Source organism: Archocentrus centrarchus, chromosome 13 (assembly GCF_007364275.1).
Source record: "Archocentrus centrarchus isolate MPI-CPG fArcCen1 chromosome 13, fArcCen1, whole genome shotgun sequence".
In the NCBI taxonomy this organism is placed as follows: domain Eukaryota; kingdom Metazoa; phylum Chordata; class Actinopteri; order Cichliformes; family Cichlidae; genus Archocentrus; species Archocentrus centrarchus.
The window spans coordinates 39,812,462-39,839,446 of NC_044358.1; the positions used below are offsets into that span (position 1 = coordinate 39,812,462).

The 26,985-nt window shown below is 40.6% G+C and overlaps 4 protein-coding genes across 4 annotated transcripts; 3 read left to right on the forward strand and 1 right to left on the reverse strand.

Moving 5' to 3' along the window:
• Nucleotides 1-62: 62 nt before the first annotated feature.
• On the reverse strand, nucleotides 63-11,880 carry prss16 (serine protease 16). The gene is made up of 13 exons (XM_030744311.1): nucleotides 11,820-11,880; nucleotides 10,075-10,250; nucleotides 8,375-8,474; nucleotides 6,348-6,477; nucleotides 5,710-5,833; nucleotides 4,875-4,952; nucleotides 4,567-4,614; nucleotides 4,373-4,492; nucleotides 2,364-2,528; nucleotides 1,999-2,140; nucleotides 1,716-1,895; nucleotides 1,378-1,532; nucleotides 63-713 (listed from the first exon to the last, which is right to left on the reverse strand). The coding sequence occupies exons 1-13, from the start codon at nucleotides 11,878-11,880 to the stop codon at nucleotides 642-644; spliced, it is 1,551 nt and encodes a 516-aa protein (XP_030600171.1). The 3' UTR covers nucleotides 63-641.
• Nucleotides 11,881-15,085: 3,205 nt separating this feature from the next.
• LOC115790518 (lysophosphatidic acid receptor 6-like) lies at nucleotides 15,086-16,740 on the forward strand. Its single transcript, XM_030744312.1, has 3 exons — nucleotides 15,086-15,658; nucleotides 15,699-15,950; nucleotides 16,604-16,740. The coding sequence occupies exons 1-3, from the start codon at nucleotides 15,181-15,183 to the stop codon at nucleotides 16,738-16,740; spliced, it is 867 nt and encodes a 288-aa protein (XP_030600172.1). The 5' UTR covers nucleotides 15,086-15,180.
• A 379-nt stretch (nucleotides 16,741-17,119) lies between these two features.
• Nucleotides 17,120-18,028, forward strand: LOC115791098 (lysophosphatidic acid receptor 6-like). Its single transcript, XM_030745197.1, has one exon. The coding sequence runs from the start codon at nucleotides 17,135-17,137 to the stop codon at nucleotides 17,969-17,971; it is 837 nt and encodes a 278-aa protein (XP_030601057.1). The 5' UTR covers nucleotides 17,120-17,134; the 3' UTR covers nucleotides 17,972-18,028.
• Nucleotides 18,029-19,850: 1,822 nt separating this feature from the next.
• LOC115791120 (lysophosphatidic acid receptor 6-like) lies at nucleotides 19,851-20,711 on the forward strand. Its single transcript, XM_030745239.1, has one exon. The coding sequence runs from the start codon at nucleotides 19,866-19,868 to the stop codon at nucleotides 20,709-20,711; it is 846 nt and encodes a 281-aa protein (XP_030601099.1). The 5' UTR covers nucleotides 19,851-19,865.
• The last annotated feature ends 6,274 nt before the right edge of the window (nucleotides 20,712-26,985 follow it).

The following is a 26,985-nucleotide window of genomic DNA, read 5'->3' on the forward strand; positions in this document are numbered from 1 at the left end:
ACAGAAGTTCGCTGCTTTTAACAAATGCAACCAAAATGACAGAAAAACATCTGAGCCAAATGTTTCAGATTAGCACGTTTACTGCATTTCATCAAAAACAACAGATCAGCTACTCAGGACTTTGATATGCAGCACCTCAAGAAATAGGTTTCCCATAATGTAGCAATGTCACACCCTAGTGACACTTCATGGTTATGACAACCGAAAACTGGAAATACTGGAAAAACAAACCATAGCTTTAAAAAAACAAACAAACATTGCATTTCATTTTACTGGGCACAAATAGGAAAATTAGAAAAGCAATAGGTAAGAAATGGCCATCAAGCTGTTATAAGCATAAGCTCTTAAAAACTCAATTGATGCAAACCTCAGAAATGGACCAGTAAAATTTAGCACAAAGGTCAAAATAAAGACACAAAAGGAGCATCTCTAAAAGCACACACAAAAACATAAAGCCCATTAATACACAGACCAGCCTCTGTGCTGTGAGATTGTCATAGATGGAGAGCAAAGGGGCGGAGATTAGGAGGGAGGAAATGGAGATGATGAGCAAGAAAAGGAGGTGGAGGGCAGGCGGGCCAGATTATTAACTATTTCTTATCAGTTTCAGACGAGGCTGATCAGGTTATAATGTGAACTGATCAGGACGTTCCTTTCTCCCTCCTCTCCTGGGCAGCAGTCTTCAGCCAGTCAGTGACATGTTTTTCAATCTCCTGAGAGGTGGAAGGATGAGAAAAATGACCAAACACACCTTAAGATTTTTCTCCTTTTTTTATGTTTCAACAGCCTAATAGATGTTATCGCAATAACTACCACAAACAGAGGTATGCTTCCTGTATTAGTGTGGTTCAAAAGGCTGGTTTTGACATGGGATGCCTGCAGTGTGTGATTCATAAGATTACAGTAAGTAAGTGATCTGTGATTGTGCCCCACCCAGCAGCACTTAGGTGTTGACAATAATATTTAAATCACAACTAAATTGATGACGGTGTATAAAATCAACAGTTCTGTGCAAAAAATGTGTTCCAGCATTCAAGTTACACATTCACAACCCAATATAGTATTATGAGGAAGTATTTTACAACTCTGACAGCTGGAATTACCTTATTTTTCCTTCACAAGAGGCAAACACTGGAAATATATGGTGCAAATGCTGCAATATAAATGGTGCAGGGGCAGTTAGGTCATATCAAGTGTGTTACTCCTGAAGTTTTGAAGTTTAATTTAGGTGCACCTTAGTGTGAGTGCTGTTTTAAGGCAGACGTGGAAAGAGAGGAAAATATACTTTAAAGGACACTTTAACAACACTGGCTGTTATCTGAAGTTGCGCCGAGTAACGTTATGCAGATTGAAACCTCCTCAGTGAGGCGTACATACCTGTCTCGCTTTCCTGAGCGAGCTGCGGTCTGTGACTCTTCTACTCGACATGTCAGCACAGTGAGCAGTGTCCTTAATGAAAACTGTCTGGGCCTCCTCTCCCTCCTCAGTCCTGTGTTGCACCACCGACAGCTCCTTCCATGGGTCGATTCCCCCTGTGGCAGTGATAAAACAGTCTTCAACAGTCAAGAAAGTCCTGCACCCTGGCTTGTTATCTAATCAGGGAAGAAAAGGCAGTATTCTCTGCCTCACCTTATTGTTTCGATTGTATTTTGCTTCTTATGTTCAATCATTTGCTGTAAATGTTGTGATTTTGTCTGTAGCAAACCCAGTCTCACCATTAACATAAAGGATCCTGTGTGTGTGTGGGTTGTCTCCTCCATAATAAGTGTTTGTGAAGGCGATGCGAGCGGGCAGGGAATGCTGGGAAATACCAAACAGCGTGGCACAGAGCTTAGTCTGAGCCTGAAGGGTCAACATCCCAGAGAAAGGACAAGTGGCATCCTCACAAGTCTGGTCTACACACACAAAAAGGGGTTCAGGGCATAGAAAGAATGACTGTATGACAGTATGAGTGTGTGTGTGTGTGTGTGTCTGTGTGTGTGTGTATTTGTGTTGTACAGAAGCCAAACTCAGTGCAGGTCTGGTATGTCCACTGTCTCTCTGCTCTCGTGCCGGTGTGGACTGTTGTGTCCATCAGGTCATTCATTGATTTTTCAAAGGAGATGTCCAAACACGGCTCCTCGCTAGTGGATCGGTAAATCTGACAAATGCACAAGCAAACACACATAGAGAAAAAAATGTATGTATGTATGTATTGTGGGAGTTGCACAAATGTGAAGGCAAAAGGAATCCCAGATGCTTGCGCTGTTTGATTATAGCTCTGGGGGAACAACAGACCTTAAGCAAAATGGCTCAGCAGTGACATCTGGTGGCCAGATCGTGTCATGTAAAGGGGGAAAAGGAGCCGACCCGGTTCTCCATACCTCTGAAAGTTTAACAAGGCGGTTGTAAGCTTCTAGACCATCCTGATATTCCTCGCTGGTATTGGTCATTATGCCACAGAGCTCATTAATCGACATGAGCACCCCCTCTTCATTGTACTGCACTGTTCCCATGACAATGTCGGCCAAGTTTTGCATCAGTTCAACCTAAATGAAAGAAGGATGGTGAAAAAGTTATTTTAAACTTGTATCAAAACTGAAAAGAGATGGATTAAAAAAGACAATATAGAGAAAAAAGTTCAGGGTTACAGGGGGCTGGAGCCTATCCCAGGTGTCATAGCACCTATGGGCAATTTAGAATCACCAATTAACCTAACCCCAATAACTGCATGCTTTTGGACTGTGGGAGAAAACTGGAGCACCCGGAGAAAATGCATGCAAACACGGGGAGAGCATGGAAACGCCACACAGAAAGGCCCAGGCGGATTTAAACCTAGACCTTCTAGCTGTGAGACAACAATGCTAACCAGCACGCCACCGTGCTGCACAAAATAAATAAACAAATAAATGTGACTCAGCTGTTCAGCTAAGATTAGGTGGGTAAATGCTCTAAAAATAGCTGAAATTACATGATTAAATTGAATTAGTGAGCAAAATATAATGCTGAAACTGTAAAAAACCTATTGAAGCATATAAATAATAAAAAGTAAGAGTGGACAAATGTGAAAATAGATTAACATGAAATGTTTGGATATGTGTTTAATTACAGTGTTAGTGCAGATGGGAAGTTGGCCACTCTGAAACACTTTCACAGTTGACTTGTAGTCTATACAAGTAGGCTAATAATGTCCACTTTGAGTATAATACTGTTTTGTTTAGTTTTAAACATCCTTATGAACACATTTGGAACAAAATGGTTGTTGATGAAGGTTGATTTTTGACCTAAGCAGAGAAAGCCTCTTCTCTCTAAAAGAAGATGGAAGGACAGCTTTAGGTTTGCAAAGCTGCAGCCGAAAAAACCACAAGACTTGCAGAGCAATGCCCTTTGGTGAGATGAGAGAGATGAGAGCAAAGTGGAGGTGTTTGGAAATAATGCACAGCACCATGTTCAGAGAAAACCAAACACAGCATATCAGCACAAACACCTCATGCAAACTGTCAAGCGCGGTGGTGAAGGGGTGATAATTTGACTTGTTTTGCAGCCACAGGACCTCGATGCTTTGCACTCAGCGAGTCAGCCAAAGTATTCTAGAGTCAAACGTGAAACTGTCTGTCCATTGGTTTAAACTTGGCCCAAACAGGGTCATGAAATGCCTCCACAATGTTGTGAAAGACTGATAAAGTTATACGGAAAACAGTTACTGCTGCTAAAAGTGGTTCTACAAGCTGCTGAATCACGGTGTGGAGACTACTTCTGCTTTTAGGCTTTGTTTTTGCTGCTGTTGTTTTTCATTTCTGTTTGCTGGCCGCAGAAAGGATCACACCTGTCCACAGTGAACACCGGATGGCTAAAATGGTAGTCCGCAAGCAGAACTGATGACAATACACAGGTTTCAGTTTCTTGAACCTCATGTCCATGGGGGACGTTCTCATTTTGAGCACCTTCCTCTCAGTGACTCATTGCTCTTGATCAGTCAGACAGTTGGCTAATTTGTTCATGTGTGTTCATTCCGCCATGAATTATCCTTCATATTTATATGGATACCTGCTGCTTTTAGCAATATTTCAGCGCTGCTTTGTGTTTTTTATGCAATGACATTTTGGGCACTGCAGCTGCAGGTATTTTAAAAAAAGGTGAACTTTGAAGTAAACCATAGTGCCACTGTGCTTTTCACTGAGAAAGACTGTTTACAGTGAGGGTGTCCTTTATTTTTCACATGACAGCAAAGACTCAAGTATGGAGTTCTCTAACAGCACCCACTGGAAAAGTCCTCACTGTATAAAATATACATTTTTTTTAAAAAAGAAAAAGCAACATAAAAATTAACAAAAATGCCTGAACAAGAGCAAAGACTTCATCAAACCATGGCCTAAAAATGCAGCGTCATCACCTGATCATGAGGCTCCTTGGGGATTTGACAGCATCCGAAGTCCAAGGCCACCTGGCTGGTATTTCCACCTATCAGTGTTGCTTCCACAGCAGCAAACGCTTCACGCACTTTAGCCAGACACTGCAGGAAGAGTGCAACAGACTAAAATCTAGTCCCTGACACATGAAGCGCACACGTGAAGGCAGCCTTCTCACCTTCTCTGAGCCACCAACTGCCTCATTCATCAGGCTCAAGCCAACCACCTGAAACAGAGGAAACGGCAGATATGTGATTAAAAGGAAGTTAAAGTCAGCAGATGGATTAGATGTGTGCAGGGCTGGTGCAGCTGAGGACACTGAGGTCACATCCTTGATTATAGATAAATTTTTGTGGGGTTGGGGGGTTAGTGTGTATTGACCTCAGAAGATTTTTTTTTTAATTGAATAGGTTATTTAATGACTATTTAAAACTGTTCTCTTAAATATTTTACTTAAATATTTGACCATGGTTTGTGTCGGTTTACATTGTTGTAAGCAGAAAAGTCCAGCTGGGCCTTGACCGGAGCAGAGGAAGCCACAGCTCCATACACCAGACTGGGAAACTGCAACAGAGGGCAAAAAAGAGTGGAGACAGAAGAGTGCTACAAGCAGGCCCAGCTTTTTTTCCTTTAATACATGAAATCATCATTTAAATACTCCACTTTGCATTTAGTCGGGTTACCTTTGTCTAATATTAAAATTTGTTTGATGAATATGTAAGTGTGACAAATATGCAACAAACTAAGAACTCAGGAAGGGGGGAGTAACTATTTGGTTGGTTTTTGTCTTTTCGTGGGCTTTGCTAACAGCAGGAAAACTATGACCTGATTAACTCTTTGTCTGGAAAATTAATACACTTGAGTATCTACAGGTCAGAGCCAGAGTGTGTCACTATAAAGAATCTTCTTTCAGCAGTGGACTTGGATGTATAAGTAATAAGAGCAAGTGATGAATTCATATAGTAAGATTTCTTTCTTATCTCCTTGGTGTGTCAACAGAGGAGCGTCCTCTATGAATTATTCCCTCTCCGCAGTTCTCCAGAAACAGATGACTCACACTGTGTCTGTCCCTGACTAGATCTTTCCTATCAGTATGAAATACAAATATTTTTGCTCTGATCTGTTTTTGTAAAATGCTACAGAACAAGAAATGTCTTAATCACATCTGGCAAGAAGAAGCGTTGCTTCAGAAGAGTAGTAATAAAATTTATCCCTGCCTTCTACATGATTCATTTTTAAAGATTGTGAGGTGCTGTTTTTTTTTGTTTTTTTAAGTTTTAAGCTTCTTTGAGTGCTTCCATACGTGAGCCTTGTCCTGTACCTTTCCTCTGAACCAGGCAGAGAGAGCTCCCGAGTATGAGCCTCCAAAGCTGATCCAGGTGTTCCTGTGGCTCAGATTGAAGCTGTGGCTGATGTACTGGTGGAATGCAGCCAGGTCAGCAAGCCTGAATGAAAAGGAACAAAATACAAAAGTTAAGCGCACGTGCATCTAAGTTTAAGAAAGCTGAATGTCCTTATGCCCATATCTAGGATTTGTGTTAGCATCTGAAAACGACTGGTTGGGAATTCAATCATTCAATCATTCATCAACATACAATATGGTAGGAAACTGCACTGATATAAAGGTGATCATTGTTCCCTCCCATATGTTTATGACTCATTGTCATAGTGACCAGTAATGCTGGAGGTGAAACAAATACTAAGACACACAGTTAAATGCCTGCTGAAAAAGAAGAAGAGGGAAAAGTTATCATAAGTCTAAAAGAGACAGATGTGCATAAATATGCAGTGGGCATGAGGAGAAATGCAATGTGAAAGATGCACATTTGCAAACACACACACACACACACACACACACACACACACACACACACACACACACACACACACACACACACACACACACACACACACACACACACACAGACAGAGACACATTGGTAGAGCGGCATCACTAACGCCTGCTGGCTGCTTAGGTCTGCCAGGTTCTTCGTTTTGAGGCCATCGGGGTTAATGCTGTCACCATAGAAACGATGCTCCAGAGCCAGTAGCAGAGCACCGTGCTCTTCAGCCATGTCGCTATGGTGACCTGGGAAAACATGTTCAAAGCAGATAAGATTCAGCGCGGCGCGAGCCTTAATATTTTTCAGAAGTGCAGGTACGAGAGGCTTAAAAGTGAGTGCAACTTTTAAAGAAGTTAAAACGTGTGATGAGGGGGTGTTCAAGAAAATCCTGCTGTAGCAGAGCACCAGAGAACTATTAGTGCACTACTGATCACTCTTATCCTTATTACATTTTTCTATGATAAAGATGATGCAGTTTAACTAATAAAATTGTACAATATGCAATTATAAACTCAGCACAAAAAAGTAAGGAAATTTGTGTTTGGTTCTTATTTCTTTGCTCTGACAGTGCTCAGCAGTAAATTTTATACTGTTGGAAAGCCTGTTTATTTCCCCTTAAATGGTGCTTTGTGTGCTAAATTTCTAAAACCATTATTCACTGTAGATACAAAACGACAATAAATACTCATTAACTGGAGACAAAAAATGCAGAAATCTGACAAAATACACACAAAAAGATGCATTAATTATAAAGTGATTCCTAACAATACGAATGATTATGAAACTGTAATTCATTAAAATGGTTGCAGCTCCGATGTGCTTTTAGACTTTGACTGTCAAAGATTTAATGTCTGTTCAGCTGTTCATGCTGTTCAGCACGCTCTAATGATTCTGTTATGTCTTCTCTTTGGGTGCATCTAGAAAGAGGCTCTGGAGCTAGACTGTTTGCACATTTGAAGACTAATTTAAGAAAATGTGAATGAACTCTTAAAGCCAAGAAGATTTTTTTTTGTTAAAATGTGACAGTGATGCCATCAAAAAGGCTTTTTATCCATTATTTTCAGAGTCCAGTTATATAAGGATATCAGGTGCTTAATGGTGATGTAATGCTTGAGCCCATACTGTCATACAATACGAAAATCAATATAATAGTGTTGAATTAGCTTATAACAGCTCAAATAGGTCTTCATTGTCCCCTAATTTGATTTAATGTCTGCAAGTATTTTTTTTTAAAAAGCTGTGAAATTAAGTATAATTTCATTTCAACATCATAATTTGGCATTGTGCTTAGAAAAAAATCCTAAATTATCTAAACTATTATCAAAATAATGAACTTATGGTTTGCAAAAACCAACATCCACATGGACATTTAATAGCTATAGCCATTAAGATACACCCAGCTTCCCTGACCTGGCTTATAGTGGAGCGTAATGCCTTTCCTTATTTTTTGTCATAAATATAATGTCACTGCTGTGTATGCTCACATTAAACATGGCCAAAGTTTAAAAGAAAATTAGGTCAGTATATGAGTCACATCAACTGCTGTGAGCCAAAAGCTCCCAGGCTTCACACCGATCTAAATCTTCAGCTTCAGACAGTTTTTTTTTTTCTTCCACATTTGGATCTGTATGATGTCATAGAGAGATAGTCCTAATATGACCATGTCAGCCACACAGCTCTGGCTATAGGAGCACAGATACTCCACCTAACAGCTGTTCAAATATTCTGTTTTCATAGTGCAGCCAATCAAAAGACAGGTTGCTTCAGTGTAGGGTGGCCTAGAAGGAAGTGAAGTTAAAACAGCTTGCAAAGCTACTCTATTAATACATAATAGGTCTTGTGTAATGTTTTGTGCTTGTGAAACAATAATTCACACAATATTAATGATGATCAGGTATGATATACAGTTGAATTTTGTATAGAAGCACTGTTTCTCTGTTTCTTTGAATTACTACCCAGTAGCAATATACATCATTATTAAATATGGACTCAGTTTACATTGTCTTATGTGTCTTATGCAGACTTCCCTGAGGGATGAACACATGTCCTTACAAATGAGTGCTGAATGACTTTATATGTGCGTCTGATTTGTGAAAGTGTTGGTGCAAACAGGTAAGGACATGCGCTGCATTTTTACACTACCTGCCAGAACATCATACTCAAAGAGGGGCCCTTCTCCTCCAATGAAGAGAAACACTGGACCGTCAGGATCCCGCCAGTACGCCTCATTCACAAGGAACCTCTGGACGACATTGAGAAGTACATAAAGAAAGACATGCTTTATTTATGCTGGCCCAAACCGGCAGCAGCACACATTCAAGGACTTTACTCTGAGTAATCCTTTACTTGATGCTGGAATGGACAAATGTGCACACTGGCAGCTTCAAATGGCTGCGAGAGCTAAATGAGGCCAAACATTTCAGTTCATGCTGTCAGGAAACGTCACCGCCCAGTGAATCAGGAGTGATGAAAAAGGTTCATCTAGACTACATTTCTCTGGATGGAGTGCTCTCTCTCTGCTGCTTAAGAATTACAGCAACTCAGTTTAGCTCTTGTCTGCGCAACAAAGTGAAAGCAGCAGAGTTCAGTGGGACGGGACACTTGTTCTGTTGCACGCGGCCTATTTTGTGATTCAAGCTGACAAGGCATCTGTTTTATCAGCTTCGCTGCAATCCAAGCAGTCTGCAGAAATATCAAGTGATGGCATCTTATTTGAAGCTTTAAATAAATTATGGCCTTCTTTTGGTTCACAGCATCTCAGTGATGGAGGACTTCTCCTATTGTTACCCTAAATTTTCAAAGACCTCTCACACATCAAGCCTTTAATTATCTGCACCATGCACCCACACTAGATAGGTCTGTGCCTGTAAATGCCCAGTCATGTTGAAAAGTAGGAAATTGAAATTATATATATTTAGACAAACAAACATTTGATTCTCTTTGATAACATTTCATATTAATCTCGATTACCTAAAAAAATCCACATGAAAACACTAAATTCACACCTACATTTATCATTTTAATATTAGATTAGGTAATGAGAAGCTCCTGAGGGAGTGATAGGCTGATCAGACCTCTGGCATAGAGAGTCTGGTGTATTATATTGTCTGTTTAAAAGTGTGTTAAGGGTTTCAAAGAAAAGCTGTGGCTTGTTTGTCTGACATGGAGTAAAAATGTTTCTAAATTTGAAATAAAGCATGTCATTTACAAACGGCTTTGATTCCAAAAAACTTGAAGTTGGTCCTGGACTTAATGCATCAGCAAATTTGGTCCAAGACCAAATGACCCAAAAGAGAATCACAAAATTTTATTAGATGGTCTCCAAGCATCTCTTGCAAATTGTGATATCAAAAAGTGCAAATCTCTACAATCACAGGTTTTGTGGAATAATGACCTCTGAAAGCAGCATTTTGGTGAACAGCAAAAACTGCTTTTTGGGAGAAGAACTTCATACCATCTGTGAATCACTGTGGTGGAAATGATGTGGTCTGAGGTTCCTTAGCTGTCTGTAGCATGGAGCTTCTTGCAGTCCTCGATTCAACGATAAATTCTGCATCATGTCACAGCTTGAAAATAATGTAAGATCATTTGTCTGAAAGTCCAAGCTGAACCTTTTAACATGATAAGGATTCTGAGCATGCTGCCAAATCCAGTCAGTAGCTCAGATATGAATCCCAGTGGGAATAATTAAAGGCTGTTTTTAAAAAAATGTCAAGAAGTAACAAGAAGTTATTTTTGCTAACTGTGAGAACTCTCTCCCCCCCTTTTACTTTTAGCTGTGTTCAAGAGTATCACCTCTTCGTGTGGGTAGGTGTACAAAGCATCACTCAATTTTCCTCTACCTGAGGGAAGGTGTTGACATTTTGTCGGTTGAAATGGTCCAGTGGCTGGAGAATCCGGCCCTCTTTTACATGTTGGAGAGGCTGATGACCGCTGACTGTGAGCGTCAGGAGAAGCTGCTTGTTTTTCTGGATTTGGATATCACGCACACGCCTCTTGATCCTCCTCAAAATCTGTCCTGTCAGCAAAAAACACCCCCAAAATAACATGAAGTATGTGTTTTATCTCTTCCAGCTGAACGCTGACAACTGCAAAAACATGTGCCAACAAGTACAATATATCCCAAGGCAAGTTAGACAAGTCAGTTAGGTTTCCAAAGTGGCTATAAATATTATGCACTGTTACTATCTTCTCCTGCAGGGATTCAATCAGTTTTATCCCTGAGAACAGTGGATTAAAAGATTAAAAGATACAGTACATGCAAAGGTCTTGAGCCTCTCATCGCTTCTTTATATTTTGCTTCCAAGGAGCCAGACATTGTTCTAATTTTTAAAGAGGTCTTGAGAAACAGTTTTTCTATGGACATTGGCTGCTTTTTCACCCATTGTCAGTCTAGCCCTTGTACCTGACCATTTTCAGAAAAATCTACTTAACATCGAATCATTCAGGTACCTAATGCACCTAACTCAAGGATGAACCAGTGTACCAGCAGCCTGTCTCAAAAACACATTGTTCCCATTTCTTTAGCCAAATCTGCAAAAAATGTCAAAGCTAGCACAGTTTGACAACACAAAATACTATTTTTGCACCAACAAGGTGATTCTCAAAGAGTTGTTAGCCATAAACTTGTTATATCTTGGCATGGTGTGCAATGTGTGTCCTTAAAAAAATTAAGGGCACAGTGGAGGACAAAGGAGGAAGTGGCAGGCCTGAAATACTATTTATCTGAGAGTCAAGTTGTTAAGAAATAGGGAAAAAAAATCCAGGAAAGACTGGAAACAGGACCTGAGAAATGCAGCTAGATCCTACTGTTCACTGAATCTTCAATCAGAAAAAAGATGCCAAATTACACACGAACCAGACTGAAAATCAGTGGCAACAGGTCTTATAAAGCGATGAATTCAAATTTTTTGGTTCAAATTGTCAGTATGTGCAGAGGTGGCCAGGAGAGAGGTACAACAGTGAGTGTGTACAGCCATCTGTAAAACACAGTGGAGGCTCTGTCATGGTTTGGGGCTGCATTTCAGCCAGTGGTGTTGGGGATCTTGTCAAAATTGATGGAATTATGAACACAGAAAAGTACCATCAGAGTTTGATCCACCGGGCAGTACTATCTAATTGGCAATGACTTAATTGCTCAGCATGACAAAGATCCCAAACACACTGCCAGTGGATAGAAAAACACACAGTGTAACAGTGTAGTCATGGATTGGCCTCCACAGAGCCCGGACCTCAACATTATTGAAGCAGTGTGACACCATCTTAACAGAGAACAGAACAAACAGCAGCCAAAATCCAAAGAAGAGCTTTGAATGTCCTTCAGAAAAGCCCGGAAAACTCTTCCTGAAGACTGCTTAAAGAAATGACAGAAAGCTGGCTGTGTTGAAAAATAAAAGTCATACCAAACTTAATATAATTGGTAACTGTATAACTGTAAACTGTTTGCACCTTTCAATAAATAGCTGCAGCTGGTTCTCATTTTTCTAGCAAAATATAAAGAAAAAAGGAGTGTGTCAAGACTTGTGCACAGTACTGTATATCATCACGATGCAAAATCTCACATTTAGTGGAAGTTTGATTAACTCACCAGAATCAACAAAGTTCAAGAGTAACAGAAGGATGAGGCAGCGTGATGCTGAGAAATTCATCTTAACATTATGTGTATCCACTCTGTAGCATGCAAGACTTATCACTCTATGGGTCCCATATATAGTCCCTGAGGGCTCCTGTGTGTGTGTGTGTGTGTGTGTGTGTGTGTGTGTGTGTGTGTGTGTGTGTGTGTGTGTGTGTGTGTGTGTGTGTGTGTGTGTGTGTGTGTGTGTGTGTGTGTGTGTGTGTGTATAAAAACTGCTCAGCAGAAATGAGCATCATCCTTATCCTGTAATTGGACCTCTCTGCTTTGTAACGGCTTTTTTTGGAATGGTTGAGTTGCAAGGTCAGTACACGCAGCAAGAGGCACAATGCAGTTCAATTTCAATTCAATTCAATTTTATTTATATAGCGCCAAATCACAAGAAACAGTTGCCTCAAGGCGCTTTGTATTGTGGGTAAAGACCCTACAATAATACAGAGAAAACCCAACATTTATGAGCAGCACTTGGCGACAGTGGGAAGGAAAAACTCCCTTTTAACAGGAAGAAACCTCCAGCAGAACCAGGCTCAGGGAGGGGCAGTCATCTGCCGCGACCGGTTGGGCTGAGGGGAGAGAAAAGACATGCTGTGGAAGAGAGCCAGAGATTAATAACAATTAATGATTAAATGCAGAGTGGAGTATAAACAAAGTAAATAAGGTGAATGAGAAACAGTGCATTATGTGAACCCCCCAGCAGACTAGGCCTATAGCAGCATAACTAAGGGATGGTTCAGGGTCACCTGATCCAGCCCTAACCATAGGCTTGATCAAAAAGGAAAGTTTTAAGCCTAATCTTAAAAATAGAGAGGGTGTCTGTCTCCCGAATCCAAGCTGGGAGCTGGTTCCACAGAAGAGGGGCCTGAAAGCTGAAGGCTCTGCCTCCCATTCTACTCTTAAGTATCCGAGGAACCACAAGTAAGCCAGCAGTCTGAGAGTGAAGTGCTCTATTTGGGTGATATGGTACTATAAGGTCTTTGAGATAAGATGGGGCCTGATTATTCAAGACCTTGTAGGTGAGGAGAAGGATTTTAAATTCTATTCTAGATTTAACAGGGAGCCAATGAAGAGAAGCCAATATGGGAGAAATATGCTCTCTCTTTCTAGTCCCTGTCAGTACTCTAGCTGCAGCATTTTGGATCAGCTGAAGGCTTTTCAGGGAGCTTTTAGGACAGCCTGATAATAATGAATTACAATAGTCCACCCTAGAAGTAATAAATGCATGAATGAGCTTTTCAGCATCACTCTGACAAAGGATGTTTCTAATTTTAGAAATATTGCATAAATGCAAAAAAGCGGTCCTACATATTTGTTTAATATGAGCATTGAAGGACATATCCTGGTCAAAAATGACTCCAAGATGGTTTCTCTCAATCCGGCCTCCACACTCAGGCTCAGTTCATTCGTTCATTTTCATCCATTTCAGCCATATGCAGTCACAGAAAACAGCAGGGCGCATCAAAAATAATGACACAACTGCTGCTAAACTGTGCGCTTAGGTGTGCAACCTGGTGTGCCTAGTCTATGTAAGCAAGACTTCTGTATACATTTCTATATGCTCCTGCACATGATATCAGTGCAGGAGCATATGCAGTGGGTAATTAATGCAAAAGTACGAGATCCCTTTGTGTCCTGTTTCGACTTCTTCTGTTCATTCTTCTCAGAATTTTGGTAGCACTTTACGGCCTGTGACTAAGGATGTAATTCCCTCTAGAATTAAATGGAAATTTGATGTATTGATATTTCTCTACAAATGCACTCAGAGCAGTGTATATCTGAGGGGAGTCTTTCTCCTTTTGCAGAACAAAGATCTTATGCAGACTGCGCTAAATGAGCGTTGATGAAACTCACAGATACAGCAAGCAGCAGCTGTTAATAGGCATGCTCTCACAGCTTTATGGCATTGAGGCTGTTTTTTTTAGTGTGCTAGCTGCAGTACTGGTTAAAGTTATCTTCCATTCAGATCAGTTCAGAGAAAACATTTGCATGGGTTGCTTTACAGTTTACCAGAAGAACACAACAGAAGGGCACATATAAAGGGGCTAAAAACTGAAGCCTTCGCTGAAAGAATGCAACATAATGTAGCTTTTTTCAGCTTTGATTTCGTTTTCCGGTCAAACAAGTTTACCACATTATCTTAAAAGTGGATTGTGAGTCAATATAGTATATGAATATAGTCATTTAGTATAATGCAGAGAGTGTAAATATTAGACAGTGCTTAGGTTACAGTCATTCTCTGGTCTTCCTTTGGATTTTAAATATTGTGGGAGTCACTCAACATGTCTACATTTAGCCTAGACTGGGGATGTAACAAAAATTTAATTATTCCATAATAACCATTAGTGTCTGCTATTCTAAACTGTGTCAGCATCACGGTGCGTGGGAGCAGACCGTGTGGCATGTGTGGAGGTGAGGACCCAAATGCACAACTCGGATAGGCAGATTCGAATTAAAACAAGCCTTTATTTTGGCTGACTAAAGAAAACCTAAACTGGAAAAGGGATCTCAGGAACACAGGACAAAACACAGCCACTACAACAACAAGAAGAATCCAGCAAGAGACAAGGTTGAAGACTGAGACAATATATATATATATATACACAGGAGGGTGATTAAGGAAGTGGCAACAGGTGGGGATCACAGGTTACATTAATGAGGCAAAGGATGTAAAACTAAACATAACACACAGGGAACAGGAGAGTGGCAAAATAAAACAGGAAGTGTGACAACGAGGAAACAGAGACACAGACTTGACACAACATGGGGAGACAGATACATGAACCTCCACACATAGAGGCAACATTACGGGACAGAACACAGAAAGAACTAAAGTCAAAAACCACTGGGAACTAAGGAATACATAAAGAAAACAATATGGACCATAAAACTAATACAAAAGTCCCTAGGACCACGACAGTCTGATCTTATAATGATACCTTTATTTGTCGTGCAACAAGGTACATTACATTAGATTTAAAAATGTTATAATTCATATGGAAAATTGCATCATTCGTTAACGTCAGTGACCACAAGTTTCCTGTTGCATCTTTCTCCCCAGTCTAATCTCATTTCATTTTACCTAGATAAATGTCACCAAGGGGAAACTGTGACTCTGGCATATGAACATTTGTTTTCTCATTATCAACCACAGTTCTTGACTTGAGCCACCAAGTTTACTGTTCCATTCTATAATTAAGCTCACAGAATAATCACAACACACCACACCAAACCTCACAGAGATACACAGCACAGAGAGGAACTTTTGCTGTTTGGCTGCAATACTTCATAAAGGACGCAGAAACGTTAATTTTTTTTCATCATGAACATATCAAATATCACCACAGAAAACCAGGTTTACACTGGGGTCTTTGGCTCCATTATGGTGATAGGTTTGCCTCTCAACGCTGCATCACTGTGGATTCTTCTTCGACGTCACAGCCTCAAATCACCCAACACCGTCTTCTTGGTCAACCTGGCACTCTCAGACCTACTAGTTTTAATTTCTTTGTCCATGAGGGTCTACTTTCACGCCACAGGCACCTGGCCTCTGGGCATTATGGCATGTTTCTTCAGCATGTGCTCTTTCGCAACAACATCCACTCCAGCGCCACCTTTCATCACCTTCATCAGCGTGGACCGCCTGCTGGCTGTGGTTTATCCCCTGAGGTCAAGCCATCTTCGAACCTCATCCAATGCCTGGAACGGAGCTGCAGTCATCTGGCTATTTGTGCTGATGGTCAATATCCCAGGGAGTGCAGACTTTCTGAAACATTTTTACAACTCAAGTAGCATCACTTGTTTTTGGAACTTATGATTCTATGTCTGCAACACGATCAGCATCTGTATACTTTCAGATTGTATCATTGGTCACGATGCTATCAGTCAACATTGTGTGCACAGCTGTGGTGTCTTGGACTTTATACAAGCATCTCAGTGACTCTGCAAAGGTCAACAAGGTAAATATAATGCTGATTTTTGCCATGAACTTGGTTTTATTCACTATTTGTTTCTTGCCTGTGCCAATACATTTAGCCACAAGAAGTACTGCCAGTGTAACTCCATTGATATGTCTTGCTGCTGTGAACTGCTGTAAGAGTGGTGCTTATATACCACTCTGTATTTAATCAGTAGTTATTATAAAACTCTGGCTCTCTTTTGCTCTTATAGTTTGCCTTTTGTCCTGTCTCTCTCTGCTCACTTCTCTTTCCTGTCACCCCAAAACTGGTTACAGCAGATGACTGCCCCTCCCTGAGCCTGGTTCTGCTGGAGGTTTCTTCCTGTCCACTGTTAGTTTTTCCTTCCCACTGTCACCAAGTGCTTGCTCATAGGAGTTTGTGTGATTCTCGGTGTTTCTTTCTAATACTGTAGGGTCTTTACCTTACACTATAAAGCGCTTTGAGGTGACTGTTGCTATGAATTGGCTCTATTTAAATAGAAGAGAATTTTCACCAGTAGCCCAACAGTAACTGCCCCTTTAATATGTTCGTGAAGCTCAGAGTGAAGCGATGAAGAAATGGCTTGTTGAGTTAGCAGTTTCATACACCCATTCTGCAAGTTTAAAGCTTCAATGACTGAAAGCAAGATAGCGTATTTAACCTGCCGTAGTCTGCTAGAGGGCTAAAAAACTAAACAGTGATAAGACCTCTGGAAGTCCCTGCTGCCAAACAAGATGCTACCAGGCACATGAAGCAAACCACATTTTAACAGAAACTTTTTAACTTTTCACACGATGTTTATCACAGTGCTCTTTCACAACAACATCCGCTCCAGCACCACCTTCATCCCCGCCATCAGTGTCAATCATCTGCTGGCTGTGGTTTCCTCTTTGAGGTCATCCATGTTCAAACCATGTTTTCCTTGGGAATTGGGAGTCACATAACATGTAATGTATACAGTTAACCTAGACTGGAAATGTAACAAAGACTGAATTATTCCATAAAAACTATTGGCATAGATAATTCTAAAATATGTAAAATTTAATAAACGTGTGTTTATTTGTTGTCCAACATAATATTACATTTAATCTTGATTAATCTTACATTTAATCTTTAATCTTATAACTCATATGGAAAGTAAATTGCTTTTTTATTTACGTCAGTGGCCACAACTCATGAATTGCGCCATCATGTTTCCTGTTAACAGTATTTGACTTTTTATCCTCTGCAGTCAACTTTCACCTCACTTCACACAGATAAACAGCACAGAGAGGGACTCAATACTTCTGCTCAGCTTCAATACTTCATAAAGGACACGGAAACATTTATTTTTTCATCATGAACATATTAAATGTCACTACAGAAAACCGGGTGTATGCTGGGGTCTTTGGCTGCATCATGGTGATAGGTCTGCCTCTCAACGCTGCAGCACTGTGGATTCTTCTTCGACACCACAGCCTCAAATCACCTAACGCTGTTTTAATGGTCAACCTGGCACTCTCAGACCTGCTGTTTGTAACCTCTTTACCCTTGAGGATCTACTTTCACGCCACAGGCACCTGGCCTCTGAGCAAAATGGCATGCTTCTTCAGCACAATGCTCTTTCGCAACAACCTCCGCTCCAGCGCCATCTTCATCACCTTCATCAGCGTGGACCGCCTGCTGGCTGTGGTTTATCCCCTGAGGTCACGCCATCTTCGGACCTCGTCCAGTGCCTGGAAAGGAGCTGCAGTCGTCTGGCTATTTGTGCTGGCACTGAATGTTCCAGAGAGTTTGGACTTTCTAAAAAATACCAACCACACTGGGTGTTTTAATCAGAATCCTAAAAGCAGTCAAGCTGTAGCAATTACATATTTTGCATTAATAGTCATATTGCTGGTAGTTAACATTGTGTGCACCATTATGGTGTCTTGGGCTCTACACAGACATCTCAGTGGCTCTGCAAAGGTCAACAACAAAGTGAATGTAATGCTGATTTTTGTTATGAACTTGGTTTTGTTCGCCATCTGTTTCTTACCTTTGTCAGTAGCTGTAGTTACAGTTCAACCTCCTGATTTTAAGCCATTGGTATGTCTTACTGCTGTGAACTGCTGTCTGGATCCGCTCTTGTATTACTTTTCTTTTGATGGCTTCTGGAAGAAAAAAGAAGATGCGGATCCGTCAAGAGAACTGTAGCTGTGAGACACTTTCTGTGAGTGTGCATCAGAATTCCTGTCATATTTTGTGGTTTTCCTATTTTCCAAGAAAACAGAGTGTGTGAGCATGTTAGACTTTATCACAAGTTATTTATGCCTATTCACTGAAGTGTTTGTGAAGCTTTGATAGACCAAGATGCATAAAAGAGCATTGATGCAATAGAAATTTAGAAAAGTAGATAGGTGGGGGTTGTGTTTTTAACAGTAAAACTAATTTTTAGCAGTACAGTTAGCAATATTTGTGGCAAAGACCTCTTACTCTCCTCAAGAGTGTGTGTGTAAGAGGAGTAACCTGTGGAAAGTTACCCAAAAAAAAAGAAAGAAAGAAAGGATTTATAAAGATTAGAACAATACAAACAATAAATCAATGACAATGATTATTTTTAAGTTGTCTGATGTGGTGCTAAACAAACAAACAAACAAGCAAACAAACAAAATCAGCACAGTAATGCAACTGCAAGATATAGATATGTGCCAAATATTTAAAGATTATCTTAGGTAATGACTTTCACTAATTTCCCTGTTGAGCAAACAGAGTGAGTGAGGTCGTTTGCCGCTGTGCAGTTGCTGGTAGACTTTTCTCAGATCCAGTCTGAGACTTTAAGAGAAACCCAACACTTCTTAGGCACAAACAGTATTTATGAATATTACTGATGGGCAGGACTTATAACGTTTGATGCCTAGCTCCTACATTAACATCAGTTTTATTAGTCATAGCTGCTACCTTTAGACTTGTGTGCTAGCATTCATGGGAAGTGTGCTGAAACTGGAGCTTTACTGACCTCTCAAGTCTTCATTCAGTGTCGTTCAGTGTTGCTAACTTCAACTCTTCCTCTGCTAGTGAGGAGAGGGAGGGGCTGCCTGTGTGGAGGAGGAGGCAAAGTATCTATCCATCTATTAATTTTTAGTATTGATATTGTTTGACTACCCTATAATAGTACATTTCTATATGTATATAACTTTACTGTAAACATAAAGCATCTAGCATCAGTAAATTAGGGATGAGAAGACCTTCTTGTATTATTTTATTATTTTTACTTTGATTTTCCTGTTGAGTTCCACCATGAACTTTTATTGATGTTTTTTTTTTAATTTCATAATAGCCATCAGTGTCTGTTATTTCTAAATTATGTCAGATCATATAAATATGTTTAAAATATTAAACTTTTTTTTTTATAAACCCTATGGAAAGTAAATTGCTTTATTCATAAACATAAGTGACCACAACTCTTGGACTGAGTCATCAAATTTTCAATTGCAATATTTGACTTTTTAACCTCTTCAGTCACCGCACTTCACACAGCTAAAGCACACAGAGAGGAACTCGTGAGTTTTGTGTTCAGCTGCAGTTTTTATCAAGGGCACATAAATGTTTTTTTAAATCCTCATGACCGCACCAAACATCAACATCACTTTGGCCACATTATAGTCTGCCACTGTGTCACTATAGGCTCTTCTTTGCTGTCACAACATAAAAATCTCCCAGTGCTGTCTTCATGGCCAACCTGGTAATATCAGACTTGCTGATTATCATCTTAAATCTTGTCTTATATCGCATACTCTTTTCTCAAGTGTGTGTTTGTGTAGCGCTGTAATTGTTCTGCTTGAGGAGTAAAACCAAAAAAAGGTAAGTGCTGTGCTTCTGGTGACTTGGCAACATAATTTCATTTCTGATCAGATATAGCTGGTAATGTCAGCTACTATATTTGAAAATTTACATCAGCAACCACTGAGTTTCCTGTTCCATTTCAGATGAGCTCCTACATCACAGACTCACCTAACCTCATTTCAGACAGACAAACAGCACAAAGAGGAACTTTGTCTGCTCAGTTTCAATACTTCATAAAGGACGCAGAAACATTTATTTTCTCATCATGAACATAACAAATGTCACTACAGAAAACCGGGTGTATGCTGGGGTCTTTGGCTGCATTATGGTAATAGGTCTTCCTCTCAACGCTGCATCGCTGTGGATTCTTCTTCGCCGCCACAGCCTCAAATCGCCCAACGCTGTCTTCATGGTCAACCTGGCACTCTCAGACCTGCTACTTGTCTTCACTTTGCCCGTGAGGATCTACTTTCACGCCACAGGCAGATGGACTCTGGGCACTTGGATGTGCCTCATCTTCACAATGTTCTTTCACAACAACATCCGCTCCAGCGCCTCCTTCATCACCTTCATCAGCGTGGACCGACTGCTGGCTGTGGTTTATCCTCTGAGGTCACGACATCTTCGGACCTCATCCAATGCCTGGAAAGGAGCTGCAGTCGTCTGGGTGATTTTGCTGGTGGCAAATATCCCAGAGAGTGTAGACTTTCTTCAACACTTGAAAAATCAGACTCAACCCAAATGTTTTGATTATTATGAAAATCTGAATATTTCCTTGAGTAACATTCGATTAGCAGTTATTTACATTCAGATTGTGTCACTGGTCATAATGCTAGCAGTTAACATTGTTTGTACCATTATGGTGTCTTGGACTCTACGCAGACACCTCAGTGACTCAGCCAAGGTCAACAACAAGGTGAATGTAATGCTGATTTTTGCCATCAATTTGGTTTTGTTTGCCATGTTTCTGCCTGTGCCTATAAGTGTAGCTGCACATAGTACCGATGCCAGGCCATTGGTATGTCTTACTGTTTTCAACTGCTGTCTGGATCCTCTGTTGTATTACTTTTCTTTTGACTCCTTTTGGAAGAAAAAAGAGAATTATAGATAAAAGTTATGCTATTTCCAGGAATTACTATCAGATTTTCCATGAGATGTGCAATTTTTTTTTCAGCAAAGTAGACTGTTCACAAGATTTTGATTTAGTTCAACCAATTGCACAGTTTTCATCAGTAACCCACCAACAGTAACATGTTTGTGAAGCTTAGAGAGTGAGAGAGAAAGTGAAAAAGACTTGAGGTTTCATGCTTTATTTATATCCATGCTGCAACATGACAGCTTCAAACATCAGAAAGAGCGGTGGCTGATTTACTGAAAAACTGTGAAAAAAAAAAGACTCTTCAAAGCTTTTTGGAGTTTACACAACTAATAGGTTACTTAAGAAGTTCAATCAATACCCTGTGTTAATTTGTCATATTTATCTTGACTATTTAAAATTATTCATGTGCTCAAGTTTAGTATACTTCTTTAAAAAAAAAAAGAAGTTCTCCTAAAGCCTTCTCCTGGGCAATTTCTCTTAAAAAAAAAGTCAACGGCAAGTCTTTTGCAAGCAGTTGAGAAAGACACTGTGGAAAAAGAGCTTTGGGTGAGGGCCTAGTTTACATTTTCTACATCTTACAATTGAGGAAGCGGCTTGTTTCGATCTGTTGGGGAGTTTAGAAAAAAAAGTGTCATGGTGAGTCCTCCGGAAGTCACTACTGCAGAACCAGATGCAGTCAGGCACATGCAACAAACCACATTTTTAACAGAAACCTTTTAACTCTTTATACACTCTTCATTTAAATTGTTATTCACAACAACACCTACTCCTCTGATGTTCAAGCAGGAAACATCTACTAGTAACGGTAGATGCTCGTGTGGCTGATTTTGCTGCTGGGGAAAATCACAGATGGTGTGAGGTTTCACATGTGTTTGAACAATTTTGAAAGGGTTTTAAGAGTCATAAAGAGATTCATGTTGGAACATCAAAACTTCGCACTCAAAAAGAATCCAGGCAGGTTTATGTGAATTCATTAATTTTTGACAAATTATTTAAAACATTTTGGGAAATAAACTTATTCGAGACAAACGGGAAGTGTCAGGGTCACATGTCTGTATAGCAAATTCAAATATAGAAGCATAAATATAGCATAAAAATTAGAAAAGGGGATACAGCCAGGTCTGTTTAGTAGTAGCTCTAAATGCAAAAACAACATAAATAGTTTGGTTTGTCTTTTCCACAGTAAAGCAAATTTTTAGCAGTAAGTTTTACACAATTAATTGCCATGAAAACTACCGAATAATACAAACAACTCTAAGTATACAATACAAACTTACCTGTGTAAAATCAGATTATATCACAACAAATAACCATAGTAAAGAATAGTTAAGCTGTTGCAATACTCAAGCCACAGGGGGGCCACAAACCAGTCCAAGTGTGGGTCCCAAACCCACATAAATGGGGAGGGTTGCATTAGGACGGGCTTCTAGTCAAAAATTTATGCCAAAACAAACATGTGGATCATTAAAAAAATTAAATATCCATACCGGATCGGTCAGAACCCAGGTTAACAACGATCGTCTCTGTGCCGTGGGCAAACAGGCTGCTGGTGGAAACTGTGCCACAACCGGCCAATGACAAAGGGAGAGGAGAGGGGGAAAGCATGTTAGGAGGCAGCAAGAGTGAAGGAAAGGTAGAAATGTCAAGGTGAGAGTAGGGCGTCTAAATATATGAACTATAACTATGATGGTAAAGGGAGAGAGCTGGCTGATACGATGGAGAGAAAGAAGGTAGATGTATTGCGTGTGTAGGAGACCAGGTGGAAGAGAAATGAGGCCAGGAGCACTGGAGGTGGATTCAAGCTGTTCTACCATGGTGTAGATAGGAAGAGAAATGGAGTAGGGGGTAATCCTGAAAGAAGGGTATGTGAACAGTGTTGTGGAGGAGAAAAGAGTATCAGATAGGATTGTGAGTCTGAAGCTGGAAATTGAAGAGGTGATGTTGAATGCTGCCAGTGCGCATGTCCCTCAGGAAAGGATGTACAAGTACGCTGGATCAAGTGGTAGACAAGTGTCCCTAGAGTGATGATTGGAGCAAATTTTAATGGACATGTAGGTGAAGGGAACAGAGGTGATAAGGAGGCATTTAGTAGGTGTCATGGTCCTGGGCGGGTGGCCCAGTGTTTTGTTTTCTCTTGGTTCTGTTTCAGTTATTTCTGTGATTATGTTTATTAGTTCTCCTTTGTATTTCTCAGTCGTTTCTAGTCCCTTGTGTTTCCCTGTGTCAAGTCTATGTGTACCTTGTCTAGTGACTTCCTGTTTTATTTTGACAGTCTTGTGTTCCCCGTGCTTTGTGTTTAGTTTTGCTTCCTCCATTATTAGCTTCATTTGCTTCACCTGCTGTGCCCTGGTGTTTCCTCTTGCCCTGATTACCTAATGTGTATTTAAGCCCTCAGTTTTTTTCTGTTCTTTGTCGTGTCGTTTTCTATGTATCCGTTGTGTGTGTTCTCTGTCCCTTGTGTCCTGTAGTTTAGTTCTGGCCTCAGCCCAGCACAGTTTATTTGTTTATGATCTTCATTACAATAAAAATACATTAAGTTCACCACTTCTGAGTCCTGCATTTTGGGGTCTTCCTGCTCCTGCCACACACCAACATGACAGTAAGTGTAGTGTTAAGGAGAGAAATGCAGAAGGAGAGCTGATGTTGAATTTTGCACAAAGGAAAGAAATGGCTGTGGTGAACACATACTTCAAGAAGAGAGAGAAAAATTGCATGACATAAGAGAGTGGAGGAAAGTGCAAACAGGTGGACGTCATCTTATTCAGGGAAGACTAGGTGGTGGAATGAGAAAGTACAGGAAAGTACTCGAAGGAAGAGATTAGGAAAGAAAAGCTGTGATAGCCAGGGAGATAAAGAAAGTATACAAGAGTACTGGGAGTTTGGGTGCACGGCAAAAAGAGAGGTGGCAAAGGCTCATAGTCAGTCGTATTTGAGGCTGGACACTGAGGCAGGAGAAAAGGACTTGTATTGACTTGCTAGGCAGAGAGATCCAGCTGTGCAGCAGGTAGAGTGGTTAAGGATAGAGATGGGAATGCACTAACAAGTGAAGAGAGCATGCTGAGATTTGAAATGAATACTTTGAAGAGCTGATGAATGAAGAAAAGGAAAGGGGGGTGGAGGAAAGTTAGTGAATCAGAAAGTACAGAGGATTAGTAAGGAGGAAGTGAGGGCAGCAATAAAGAGAAGGAAGAGTGGGGAGGCAGTTGGACCAGATGACATACCTGTGGATGTATGTAGATGTCTAGGAGAGAGGGTAGTGTTTAGCACAATCTTGGAGAGTGAGGGGATGCCTGAGGAATGGAGACGTAATGTACTGGTGCCAATTTTCAAGAATAAGGATGGTATATTGTTTAACAGAACAATTTATCTATTGTCCCGTTAAACAATAACTATATTTCCCTGCCAGGGAAACCAGTATGAACATAGGGTACTCTCTGCACTTGTTTTAATGGCAGCCAGTAGAATGCTACTCTGTGGAATTTGTCTTTCCTTACTCCTCGATTATTTGCCTCAACACTGTTTTGCGGAGTTGACTCTGACTTGAATGCCATTTTCAACACTGTTTGCAGAGTCAAAAAAGTAATTCGAGAATCAGTAAGGCTTTCTACTGCAGAAGTCCTGCACACAGACTACTTTTCATTGTGTCAAAGTGTCATTTTGTCAGTGTTGTCCCATGAAAAGATATACCTATATATATGCAGAAATGCGAGGGGTGTACTCACTTTTGTGATACACTGTATATCGGACCCAGAGCCAGTGCAGGTGCTAGCTTAGATGGTGGCGTAACTGGCTGCCAATGCGGCAGCCAGGTGTTTGCAGCTGGGGCCATCCAAGGAGGAAAGTCAACTGCTGAAAATAGTTGTGCTTGAGCAGTTCAGAGAGGTGCCCCTAGCGAGGACAGGGGTGTGCTCACAATAGGTAGGGACCTGTGGTATCTGTGCTGCACTCAGTGGTAATACAAGGTTGTCTGCTGCTGCTGTTGGGAAGGGGGGATGGAGCAGTGTCAGGCGATGTAAAACAGGCTCTCTGTGGAGAACCCCTGCTCCACACTCCTAACTTTTCCCTCCCTTTTGTGCTGCACACTGATGCTTTGAGTAGAGGGCTTGGTCAGACAGCTTCCCAGCCCAAGTCAGGCGTTGGGGGTATGTGGTGTCTTCCTGTTTGTGTGCAGATGGTCCATGGATTGATTCTGAATGGTAAGTCCTTGTTTGCAGATTTTGGAATTTCTAGACCTGTATTTATTTCCATATCCTACGTTGTTCCTTGTCCACAAACTTAGAAACTTCTTCTAAGGTGATGGAAGGTAAGAGTGTTGAGAGTTCCTGCAGGGTCTGGTTGATCTTGTTTTAGAGTTCATCTGTAGTCAAATGGATTTGTTTTATCCTTTCACTCAGAAGCTGGTTCTGTGCTTTCCATAAGATCTGCTCAGCTCCTTGTCCCTCGATCGTGGATCCAAGGTGCAAAGTTTTCTGAAGACATTTCCCCTCTCATCCAAAAGGTTTCTTCAGCTCTGAAGAACATTAATACACTCCCCTTCAGGAAACGTCTTCAAGAAACTTAAAGAAATACATTCAAGCTCCAGAAATGTACAGAGGTTTCACCAGAAGATGCGAACCACTAATTAGCAAGAAAAATAAGGCGGCCAGGCTGGAATTTGCCAAGAAACAAGCCTCCGAAATTCTGGGACAAAGTTTTATAGACTGAAGAGACAAAGATTAACCAAGGTGATGGAAAAGCTAATGTTTGGAGGATGAAAGGATTTTATAATAGCAGAACAAAAAGCTGGTTCTCATCCTGTGGATGAACTCAAATGCTACCTTTTTAAACTTCTAGTGGCAGTGACAGTCTTTGTTGTGCTAAACACCTTTAGTAGAGCTTGGTGTAAACAACAGTTGAACCAGTTCTCTGCACGTTACAGGACAGAACCAAACCTACCATGGCTAGCTGCATCCCTAATGATGAGGATACATGAGATTAGATGGGCTGGTGGTTACTGGTTCACATCAACTGAATTTTCAAAATAACAGAGGAGACTGTCCAATAGTAAATTGCTTGGACCTTGACACAGAAAACAAAAAAATAAACACATTTAGATGTTACTTTGGTGGCTTGTCTATATGGGAACTGCTTTTGTATGCAGCATTTAAAACATCACATACTGTCAATAGTATCCCAGCTGTCATAGGGCGAGAGGCAGGGTACACCCTGTACAGATTGCCAGCCTGTCACAGGGCTAACACAGAGAGACAGCCAGTCACACTCACATTCACACCTATGGGCAATTTGGAATCACCAATTAACCTAACCCCACAGGTCTATTGACCAGTCCTTTAAATATAACTAAATATATAAACTATCTTGTTTTTTTTTTGTTTTTTGTTTTTTTTTTTGGGGGGGGGGGGGGGGGGGGGGGGGCTATGGTTTTGCCTTTTTCATCTCTTTGTATACAATAAACCCTGGTGTAGATACACCAACAGGACTGTCTTTCATCTTATTTTCTTCCATTTTGGCTAAAATTAGTGTGATGTGTGAAGGCCTGCAGTGATGTGAAATTAAACCTTCCCTTAAATGTGTTAAACCTAAAGTAACGAGCCTGTTTTGACTATGTAAGGAGCAAAAAGTACAGATTTTTGTGTTAAAATGTAGCAAGTCAAGTGCTTATACACTACCTCCAGAATTTGGGAGTGGAGAGGATGGAATGGCCTGCCTGCAGTCCTGACCTTGACCCCAATGACCACTTGTGGTGGCAGAGTGACCAACACAACCACACTGGTTGAGTTACAACAAATTCTGGTTGAAGAATGAGATGCAGCGTGTTGTAGCCATTTTTTGTGAGATAGTTGTATGCATTTGGAAATACAAATTTGGTAATAATAAGTAATTCTGCTTGTAGTGGGATTGTTAATCAATGACTAATTTGTAGAATAATTTATTGGTTATGATGTTTGAGGTTTTGTATACTGGTAGGAAATGAGGAAAGGGCACCGGAAGTCACTGGACCCTAGAGCAACACAGTTTTTCGACCTACACTACGCTGTACTAAGTTAAATTAGAAAGGTCAAGATTTCCTTTGTTTGTACTTTGCTTTCTTCAGTAAAGATACACCAGAAGATTTTTGGACTCAAGACCTTTGTTTATTAACGCGTGTGTTGAGTATGAAACACTTGAGGGTCCAGGCTAGGGAGGCAGCCGTGTCGCTGCAGCCACATTAGTCGAAAAACTAGCTATAGTGGAACGACTTGCTGAAAAAGGCTACCGCTTGCCGTGGAAAGTGTGCCTGGCTTGC

What these genes read in the sequence shown, in the direction of transcription:
- LOC115791098 (XM_030745197.1), top strand. Translation starts at nt 17,135, where the DNA reads ATGAACATATTAAATGTCACTACAGAAAACCGGGTGTATGCTGGGGTC.
- prss16 (XM_030744311.1), bottom strand. Translation starts at nt 11,880, where the DNA reads ATGAATTTCTCAGCATCACGCTGCCTCATCCTTCTGTTACTCTTGAAC. An exon ending in CTTGAACTTTGTTGATTCTG is followed by an intron (nt 10,251 to 11,819) that starts GTGAGTTAATCA and finishes TTTTGCTGACAG; the next exon opens with GACAGATTTTGAGGAGGATC. An exon ending in ACTTTTCTGCTTACAACAAT is followed by an intron (nt 4,615 to 4,874) that starts GTAAACCGACAC and finishes CCTCTGTTTCAG; the next exon opens with GTGGTTGGCTTGAGCCTGAT.
- LOC115790518 (XM_030744312.1), top strand. Translation starts at nt 15,181, where the DNA reads ATGAACATATCAAATATCACCACAGAAAACCAGGTTTACACTGGGGTC. An exon ending in CAACTCAAGTAGCATCACTT is followed by an intron (nt 15,659 to 15,698) that starts GTTTTTGGAACT and finishes CAACACGATCAG; the next exon opens with CATCTGTATACTTTCAGATT. An exon ending in TCTTGCTGCTGTGAACTGCT is followed by an intron (nt 15,951 to 16,603) that starts GTAAGAGTGGTG and finishes TGTTTATCACAG; the next exon opens with TGCTCTTTCACAACAACATC.
- LOC115791120 (XM_030745239.1), top strand. Translation starts at nt 19,866, where the DNA reads ATGAACATAACAAATGTCACTACAGAAAACCGGGTGTATGCTGGGGTC.